At 43.0% G+C, this 10,578-nt stretch overlaps 1 protein-coding gene and 1 pseudogene across 1 annotated transcript; both read left to right on the top strand.

The window, feature by feature from the left end:
* The first annotated feature begins 310 nt into the window (after window positions 1–310).
* On the top strand, window positions 311–3,392 carry LOC125516255 (annotated as a pseudogene).
* A 3,163-nt stretch (window positions 3,393–6,555) lies between these two features.
* LOC125515605 (autophagy protein 5-like) lies at window positions 6,556–10,397 on the top strand. The gene is made up of 8 exons (XM_048681106.1): window positions 6,556–6,883; window positions 7,527–7,651; window positions 7,776–7,842; window positions 8,374–8,463; window positions 8,543–8,630; window positions 8,764–8,901; window positions 9,185–9,316; window positions 9,802–10,397. The coding sequence occupies exons 1-8, from the start codon at window positions 6,743–6,745 to the stop codon at window positions 10,131–10,133; spliced, it is 1,113 nt and encodes a 370-aa protein (XP_048537063.1). The 5' UTR covers window positions 6,556–6,742; the 3' UTR covers window positions 10,134–10,397.
* Window positions 10,398–10,578: the final 181 nt, after the last annotated feature.

The raw sequence follows: 10,578 nt of genomic DNA, 5'->3' as shown, positions 1-10,578 counted from the left end.
GAGGACACATGAACGCTCTGTGAGCTGTATGGGATGAAGACATACTAAAAGCGGAAGACCTGAGAGAGTGAGTGAGTGAGTGAGTGAGTGAGTGAGAGATTTAAATTGGATTGTAGGTTGAGAGAGTGAGTGAGTGAGTGAGAGAGAGATTTAAATTGGATTGTAGGTTGTGGCTGAGATATAAGATTTAAGTATGCCATTGTGCCATTCCAGCGAATTTTTAGATGAACATATATTGATCTTTTTCTTTTGTTGCAACGCACGATTATTTGTGCTAGTTTTTTGATAAAGGGAAAGCTCTGCCCAGCGGGAAAAAGAACAGAAAAATAAAATCTTTTCTTCCCTTCTCTCTCTCGTCTCATCCGCCTCGCCGCCGGGGGATCGCCGGCCGGACCCCATCCCGCAATGCCGCGCCTCCGCCTGCCCCTGCTCCTCCTCCTCCCCGTCACCTTCACCATCTCCGTCCTCCTCTTCCTCTCTTCCTCCCCCCCCCCCCCCCCCCCCCCCCCCCCCCCCCCCCCCCCCCCCCCCCCTCCGACGCCACCGCCGGCCACTGGGTCCCGACCCCGTCTCCCCCGCCGCCACCCCTCTACTCCCAGTCATGCCCCTTCCACCGCAACGCCTGGAACTGCCTCCGCAACGGCCGCCGCCCCGTCGCCGCGCTCTCCTGGGCCCCCACTCGCTGCGGCGCCATCCCGAGGCTCGATCCCGCCGCGTTCCTCGCGGCGGCCAGGAGGCGCCGGATCGGGTTCGTGGGGGACTCGCTGTCGGAGAACCTGGTCGTCGCGTTGCTCTGCGCGCTCCGGTCCGGCGACGGCGGCGCGCGCAAGTGGAAGCGCCGCGGCGCGTGGCGGGGCGGCTACTTCCCCCGGGAGAACGTCGTCGTCGGGTACCACCGCGCCGTGCTGCTCGCCAAGTACACGTGAGTCGTACCACCATCTCTGCTCAGTGCTGCTCCATGATTCTTGTAGATTGCAACACAAGATCAATGCTTTATGTGAGAAACTTTGATTAGGATGAACTGTAGATCTATCTTGCTTAGGATTGCATTTAGGATCCGGACAGCTAGAATGCATCTTTGTGTCTTTTAGTACGGTGGATGAACTGTAGATAGATACAATTTGCTTGGTTTGCTTGTGATATGTGTATGTAAAAGAGAGGAAGTTTGATAATCAGGGACAGTTACTGTGACAGGGGATGTCGCAAACATGAGTGTGCAATACTATTATTTTTTAAATATTCTCGGAAGATAATTCGGGTGATGCATTTCTTTTACCCTCTAGGAATAGGATGAGTTGCACTTCTAGTTATTTGGTTTCGAAGATCTGTGGTTGGCTTCATGATTCATGATCATTGGTGTGTGAGGGACTCAAACTTAACTGTGGCGGTAGTTCTGCTCTCTTAGAGAAATCAGGAATTATTCCATAGCAAGTGGCGTCACGGTGCTACATGCTTAATCTCTGCACTGGTTGGCTGCTGAGCACAGTTCTGTAGTTTTGTCTGCCGGACAGTGAATTCTTGTGCTATTGCTTTTTATTGTAGGTTACACATGCTCTTTACTCTCAGATCCACACAAGAAAAGGCATTTTCCAGTTGCAGAAGTATATTAATGCATAAGAATACATCTTTGTCAATTTTATGAAATTGAGATCTACCGATCGGAACATCCTTATGATTCTGATTGTCTGCCACATCCTTTACTTTGATGATTTCTTTGTAGATGTTAGCATTTTATCCTACTGTTACTGTGTGTTTTGTTTCCTATATCCATATGTTAGGAATGCATAGACAGTTCCGTACTTTCGTGATGTATGAGCTTCAGTAATGTGGATTTTTGTATCAGTAATTTAAAAGTCCATACTTATTAAACCTACACTGATAGCATCTGACATTTCAACTGCGAAACTGCATGCATTTGTGCTTTTGTACACGAATGGGACTATATGGCTTATATGATAAAATCTTAAAACTCACATGGTGATAACTAATGATACAAAGGTGGCAGCCTGTAGAGAATTCCAAACCTCAGAGTGATGGAATAATGGGAACTTACAGAGTTGATGTTGACATTCCTGCTGAGGATTGGGCAAATATCACCAAGTTCTACGACGTACTCATTTTCAACACTGGACACTGGTAAGTATTTACTTGAAATTTTGTTGCTGTGTGCACGCTAACATAGGGTGAAACTTTAATTTCGTTCAAGAGGTACTGAGTTTCTTCATGAGTTTCGTAAGATAATAATACTTAGTAAGTGTTAACACTGCATATTCTCTATGTTGGAACTACTTGGAAACTGGGCTGTTTGTGTCTAGAAAAAGCCTTTTTCCTTTCAGTGTTGAAATGTTATTTGTTTTAAATTTCTGGGTATACTTACCATTGTGAAATAAAAATCCTGTGTTAGCTAGCATGGCAATGTGTATTGCTCTTATACATTCCTTCTATTTTGTGGCAACTATATTTGTAGTTTGGTTACGAGTCATGACTGCGTTTCTCATTATCAGGTGGGGTCCGGATAAATTCCCAAAAGAAACTCCCCTTGTTTTCTACCGAGGAGGAAAACCAATCGAGCCTCCACTCGGCATCTTTGATGGACTGAAGGTAGTCCTCAAAAGTATGAGCTCGTACATCGAAAGGGAGGTCCCAAGTACAACAATGAAGCTGTGGCGCACACAATCACCCAGGCACTTTGATGGAGGCGAATGGGATCACAACGGCAGTTGCTTGTCTAAGAGGCTCCTCGAAGAACACGAGGTACCATTCTAGGTCCAAGCTTTTCATGATCTGACATTTTCCTCAAAAAAAAAATAGTCATGACCCCCCTAAAATCCTGTGCAGCTGGATTCCTGGTTCGATCCCAGGTTTGGGGGAGTGAACAAGGAAGCGAGACTAGTAAACTCAGTGATCCAGGAAGCGCTAGTCGGCACGGATATCCAGCTGCTCAACCTGACGTACATGAGCGAGTTCCGTGCCGACGCCCATCCAGCTATCTGGCTCGGGAAGAAGGACGCGGTGGCCGTCTGGGGGCAGGACTGCATGCATTGGTGCCTGCCAGGCGTACCGGACACGTGGGTCGACATCTTGGCTGCGCGGATCTTGCACTACTTCAAGCAGGGTGAAGGTTGACGCCGTGTGCGCTGAAGTTCAGGCCTGTAAATTGTCTGCTGGAAGGAAGATGATATGCTGAACAATGCTGGTGTAATTGGTCTGTCATACTGAGTTTGGGATTGCACTTTGGAACAAATTGCAGCCCTCAAAATTTCAGACGTAAAACTGGACTGCGACTAGGCATCTCTCTGTAACTGTAAATGCAGCATATTTTTGAACGTACAGCTCGGCTCACGGCCACTGAATGTTGAGTGTTGCATGATTATGTTCTTCAGTTTTTCTCGTCTTCCTCTGACACTGCAGTCATGCTTTCTAATAGGCGGTTTAGTCTGGAGGACCTGAAAAACTTACGCAAATTGCAAAAGAAACAAGAAGATTTGGCACCATGTTTAATTGGAATGCGTGCATGCAACCAAAAAAATAATCCAAAATTCGTTGCAGCGCTGTGTTAAGTCTCTTAGGATTAGAATTTCATTCCTAGTGGTGGCAATGGGAGTCGGCACGTCCTGAACACGGATACATATGAACGCGCTTTCCAAAAATGTGTACCCGCTTTTAAAAAATATACTTTAAACGTGTTTTCTAATGTCAAGAAAAAATCAAAACACAATTTTGTGCATCATGCATGTTCGCAATAATATGTCCGCGGCACAAAGTTTTGTGAGAAAAAGTATTTTTTATTTTGTCTCTGAAAAAAGACAAATTAAGTGCTTCTAAATAGCGTTTTGAGGCATAATTTTTTGTCTTTTTGCACAGGCCACAAAAAAAGTTGTTTTTCCATTAACTTTATGCACGCACATAGAACATGGAGATGTCTGCGTGCACCTTTTTCCAGAACTTTTTGGCATTTCAAAATGTGTTTTTCAAAGTGGGTTTATATGTATCCAGGTTCATCCATTCACTTCCCATGGCAATGGTGGCTAAGAATGATGCTTTCCCGAGTCTTGGTCCAACTCGTGGCGGCATAGAGGGTGGGGGTTGTCTGGTCGCTACTTTTTATGGAGTGGGGGATCTGGTTGCATCTTTGTGTTATACTCTCTCCGTTCCTAAATATAAGTCTTTTTAAAGCTTGAAATATGGACAACATTTGGATTAAAATGAGTGAGTTTACACTCTAAAATACGTCTATATACATCTATATATTTTTTATATTGAAATCTCTAAAAGGGCTTGTATTTAGGAACGGAGGGAGTACTCCTTTCGTCCGGTATTACTTGTCGTGAAAATAGATGTATCTAGACATATTTTAATTCTAAATACATCCATTTTTTTATCTATTTCCATGATAAGTCATTTAGGATGGAGGGAGTATTAGATAAAGGTGGTCATCGAAGGTGTCTTATGGCGGAGCAGGCAATGCCTTTTCTAGTTTTGATTCTCTGGCTCCTTCTCTGACCGGCGATGTCTAGCCAGTGTCGATGTTTATGAGGTTATATGTCTTGCTCGATCTATCTGGCTGGATTTGGGATAGTCGTCGAGCCCTCTGCACTGCCTTCTTCTTCGAGATGGCGATCAATTTCTCAGATTCAGAAGTCCAGAAAATGAGTGTTGAGCTTTGCTCATGGCATGCCGCCGACATGGAGAGCCGACGCAATGTCAAGGATAGAAGCTTAAAAAAATAAGGCCGGACATTCTGACCAATAGCCAACCAATATCTGACTCTTAACAGAAGGTTGAAGCCCTCAATAGGACACCATGTGCAACTGCTGATATTCATAATTCAGCTTCGCATCTTCACAACGATCATAGCCGAACCTCTACTACTTAAAAAGAATGTAAGGTTCCATTTCACCTTTTTACCCACCAATCCTTCGTTCACCTTTTCATGTATATGATAATCAATCACCTTAATTATTTACCTCTGAACCAATTCCACTTTAATTTACTTACCAAACTTTTAATCAAAATATAAGGTAATTCATGGACAAAATTTAATGAACATTTATTTACATAATTGCATTATTCTTGACAAATAAATCACAAGCTTACGTACTATAATATCTATATCCTGTTGCAAAGCATGGACATTGTTCTAGTAAGTGAAAATTCCACAAGAGGATTGACACGCTTTTACTCTATACAAAATCGGTATAGTTGGTTACCGGCGTGGACGAGGCTACGAGGTTACGCACTTTTGCTCTATACAAAATTGGTATAGTTGGACTCGTGTGAAAGCACATTTTTCATGTTTTTCGATTGTAACATTAACTTTTTATGCTGAATCATCCATGTATATACGATTATGACTGCGCATCAGTTAATGCAGAGGCTGGGGTCTGTCCTCCTTTTTTCAAAAAATATAAAACGTATTTGTGGTTGGATCTGTTATGTTTGGAATTGTTGGGGGTAGGGACCTTGATTTAGATGAATTACGTTTAGAATCGGATGGCGGATATCGAATCAAATCCACCGCAATGATGCGAAAGAAAAACAAAGCGGGGGTCTGACTCCAACTCCTCCCTCATATGCTACACCAATGAATAGCATGATGAGTTCGGTTAATCAATTTGAAATACCCCATGTTAGGACCTTTAATAGCATGCAAGAAGTATTTAACCATTTAATCATCGACAACTAATTCACAATACACTAGTCCAAACATGTCGATGGATAGGGTAATTGCCCATGCTACTACTTGTTATTCAGCCAATTACCATGAAATTTCATATGCTACACCTTATATTACAAAATTTCAGTGCCATGTGCAATTACTGATGTTTATAATTCAGCATCGCACCTTCACAACAATCATAGCTGAATATTCCACGAGAGGCTATGAGGTTGGTGAACTTTTACTCTATATAAAATCGGTATAGTTAAGAGAAACACTTACTATCAACCCGCAGATCGCAGCGGCCACGTTCACCACCTTGCCTGGATGACACGCATCAAGTGAAGGCCTACATACCATCCTTCATGTAACAGGGGCCATGCTTCTGAAACATATGTGGTGTCGCAATGGTCTATGCGGTTTTTTGTTTTACAACAAAACCTCTCACGAAATTTTTCTGCAACGAGACCTCATTTGAAAAAAAAATTACAACAAAACCTCTCATATTTTTTTTGTGCAACGAGACCTCATTTGAAAAAAAAATTATAACAAAATCTCAGTTGCAAAAATCTTTTCGCAACAAAATACTTGTTGCCAAAAAAATATATGCAAAAGACGTGTGTTGCATAAATAGTTTTGCAACAAGATCTGTGTTGCAATGATGGAGGCGCGCTCGGCCGGTCGATGCGGCAGATCTGATGGCTCACGACTCGGTTGATCTTTTAAAAAGATCAGCCGGCGGATATGTAACACACGCCCCTATATATAGTTAATCAATTTTTTTGAGAAGAAACTTGATTTTGGATGAAGAATCGGACGGTGGATATCGAATCAAATCCACCGCGATGACGTGAAGAAAAAACAAAGCGGGGCCCAACTCCAACTCCTCTTTCTCTCTAGTCTCCAGAACAGCTCAGGGAAAAAAAAAGGAATCCTCTCTGCGAGCAGAAGCAAAGCATCCGAACTTCCGAGGCGAGGCAGATTTGGTTCGCGGGGCGGCGTCGGAGGAGGCATCGCCGGCGGCGAGCTCGGCCGGGTCTACCGCGCGCGGGACCGATACGTCGTCCTCCGCCGGCGCGAGCAATGGCGGCGGCGCCGCGGGGCCAGGAGGCAGCGGCGTGGTCGGAGGAGGCGGCGCGGCTGGTCTGGGGCGGCGCCGTGCCGCTCCAGGTCCACCTCCACGACGCCGACGTCACCGCGCTCCCACCGCCCCCGCCCTTCCTGGTAAGACGCCACCCCCCACCGCCGTCCGAAATCCCAAATCTCGGCACTGCGTTCTTGGATTCCAGGATCACGGTTGCTGATAGGTTATAGTCCAGATTGCTTGCTCTCCTCGGAATTTTAGACCCTTAGCTGAAGATTTTGAGGTCTTTTGGCCTGCCCGTGTGCTCCAAAAGCCTGTATTTCAAGGCAAACCCTCACCAAAGTTTGGTACTTTTTTCTTGCATATGAACATGGAGTTGATTCTGCTTACAGAGTCTTTTCTAGTATGCTCCACATCCTGTTTAGGTAATTAGCTGAGTTTGCTGCAGGCATGCTCTTCATATGTTTGATGTGCTGGAAAAAAGAGATAAAACATTTACAAATCTCACTTGCTACTGTATGAAATTCCTGTGTTCCTCTTTCACATTGCTATCTATCAGCCTGAAAAATGGTGTACAATGGGTTGTCTCATAATCTCATCTCTATTAACTAGATATTCCTAAAAATGTGGTGAGAGATTTGTTGCTAAGAGATCATATCTTATATCTGTTTTAGCTCGCAGTCCAAGCTGATAGCCATGTGAGATCATTACTGCCAAAGCGCTTATCTTCCTTTCCACAGGAGTATCTGTTTCGTTTATTAACCTTTATTTTGTCTGCAACAGACTTTAGGGCCAAGAATTGGGTATTTTCCATTGTTGGTGTCGACTATAAAGGCTCATTTCAGCAGCTCACTCCCACCGGGTGTTGATACTGTTTGGTTTGAGTATAAAGGGCTGCCACTGAAATGGTAACATATGTTATCTCCTACTAATATTAATATTGATGGTCTATCACCTTATTTAATCTTGAGAACCCATGTTATTGCTGCCGCTTTTATTTGCTGACAGCCCTTTTTATGTTCACATTGTTAGGTATATACCCATTGGTGTTCTTTTCGACCTTCTCTGTGCAGATCCAGAAAGGCCATGGAATCTAACGGTTAGACTATGAGTCCTCTAGCACTTTTCTTTAGACACGTTTTCTTTTATGATTTGTTTAATTTGCAAGGCGAATTTTTGGTGTTGAAGGTTCATTTATGCCTTAATGGGACGCTGGATTAGTAGAAACCTTTTGATTAACCATGTGCATTTTCTCTTAACATTTAAGTTTGCTGGAAATACTGTTAGATATTGATGCCATAATGTTCTCAGGATCTAGTTAGTTACTTAACTCAGCAATTAAGTTCAATAAATTACCAATTAGAGTGCAAAAATATTCATGTGCATGCCACACATTATGTAATCCTTTCTTAATTGCAATCAGCCATCCATCAGTATACGAATAGTAGAAACCAAGTTTATAACCATCTACTCTTACAGGTACATCTTTTATTGTATATTTTGAAAGTTATTCTTTCTGAAAACATGAGTCATTTGCATGAATCTGCTATTCTGTTTCTATATGTGGTTTTCCCAGTTACTTGCTCCAGTTGTTCGCCGTATGCACACAACTTATGCATAAAATTTGTAGGTTCATTTTAGGGGGTATCCTGCAGATATATTATCGCCATGTGAAGGTGAAGATAGTGTAAAGTGGAACTACAACAATTCCCTGAAAGAGGTTCATTTTGAGAACTAGTGTTATCCGGCAACTCTTTCTTCCAGTCTCAAACAATAGTGTAATAATTTCTCTTTTTCAGGCTGCCTTCATCATAACTGGAAACAGCAAGAATGTGATGAATATGTCCCAGGCTGATCAACTTGCTATGTGGGAATCAGTGAGGAAAGGTATGCTCCCCAGAAACAACCTTTCTGTATGAAGTATACCTAGTTTCTACCATTTATGGACGATGCAGTCTCTCAATGCTTGTAACTTTCGTGCTTTGACTACAGCGTGTTACTTTGTTATTACTTATTATAGGTGACTTGGATAGTTATATGAATATCTCTACCAAGCTTAAGCTTGGACCGTTTGAAGAGGATTTCTTAGTACGGACTTCCTCGTTAGAGCCTCGACAAGGTTCTGATGAGCCTGAATCTCCTGGATCTGTCAAACCATGTATGCTCTTCTGTCATTGAACTCTCTACTTTTGTATTAATTGAACGTTTCAAACCAAATTTATTTTATTTTATTTTTGTTCGCACATTTTTTATATTAGTTAATTGATGCATGCTTTTGACATTCGTAAAACTTCACATACACTTTCAAGTTATACAATAATGGACCTATACATTATTGGAGTTGTATGACATTAAGATACGTCTATGATAAAAATGGATTTGTGTCACATTAAGAAATCACCATCTGCTCTGATAGATCTATTCCATTAATACCTTGTTAGGCAGGGTACCTGTTCGATTATACGTGCGCAGAGTTCAACAAGACCTTGAGGATTTAGAAGATGCGAAGCCCGTCAGTGACTGGGAAAGTGTATCCTATATAAATCGGCCATTCGAGATCCGGAAGGAGGGAGGTACGTAGCTCTGCTGCCAATATTTATGTTATCATTTGAATGCCAGTATGGATTGAGGAAGGATTTTGCTTGTTGTAATCACCAACCATGTAATAGTGCTTTTCAGAAAAATGTTAAATATTTTGAATTACCGTTGTCTGGAGATTATCCCCAAACTGAGAAGCATGCACATGTACATTTCTTCCATTGGAAAATTGGTGCAACTTCTGTTTATCCATTTATTTTGAGAGGATATTTATCTACCTATGCTACTACTGTATTTTACTTTCTGCTCTGCGACATCTTTCGAGAAAGCCAGGGTAAAGGGTTTAAGATTTCCTCTTTAACGAGAAACAAGTGTGACTGTAATCAGAGTTGACCCCTGAAACTGTGCAACTACATGTTTACAACTGCCTTCCACTCACACCCTTTGTTTCACGGTGGTTATGGTGTTGCGATAACAGTATTTCTTCTTGACATATAGTTCACTTTGCTCTGTTCTGCAGGTAGAAGCTACATTGCCTTGGAACATGCCTTGGAGACATTGCTACCAGAGTTCTTCAGCTCGAAGCTTACGGCTAGAGCTGCTGATCCTGAACCTGGGGCGACGACACCAGACTCAGAACCCGACGATTCAGGTACCAGTCCAGGCACTCCTCATGACGAGAAACCAGCTTCGGCGAGTCTGCAAGAGACAGATGTGGCCAAGAAGACCAAACTGAAGCTGGTGAGGGTGCAAGGCATCGAGCTCGACATGGACATACCATTCCTTTGGGTGGCCAACAACCTGAAGAACCCCGAATGCTACCTCCATGTTTGTGTATATGTTGGGGCATGAATACAATGTAACAGTGACACAAGAACAGTGTCGAAAGGTTAGATACCATAGGAGGAGTGAGACCAGGAATGGCCTGCTGGTCTTGTTCTTTGGTTGTACATATACAGATGGTAACATCCTTATCGTTTAGGTGTGTCGATGTAAGATCTGCAGTGTTGCTGGGTTTGAATACCATGATGAATGGAATGATTCCTGTTTCACAATTATTGATGTACTGTTCTGGTATGGATATGGAATTGTTGGGAAGGAAGAGCATTCGATGCATGGTGATGCTGTGTAATTCATATGCCATCTCTGTCAAATTTGAGTTAAGTCGTTTAAATGCTCACAACAGCGGGTTTTTTTTTTTGAGCAGTGCCTGCTATCATGGTCATTCGTTCGATGAGGGTACGTGATGAAAAGAAATTTTCGTTTGGGCTGGGGGGGGGGGGGGGGGGGGGGGGGA

This window comes from Triticum urartu, chromosome 6, assembly GCF_003073215.2.
Source record: "Triticum urartu cultivar G1812 chromosome 6, Tu2.1, whole genome shotgun sequence".
NCBI lineage: Eukaryota > Viridiplantae > Streptophyta > Magnoliopsida > Poales > Poaceae > Triticum > Triticum urartu.
The sequence above is the reverse complement of the archived record's forward strand: the minus strand, read 5'-3'. Positions and strand labels throughout refer to the sequence as shown.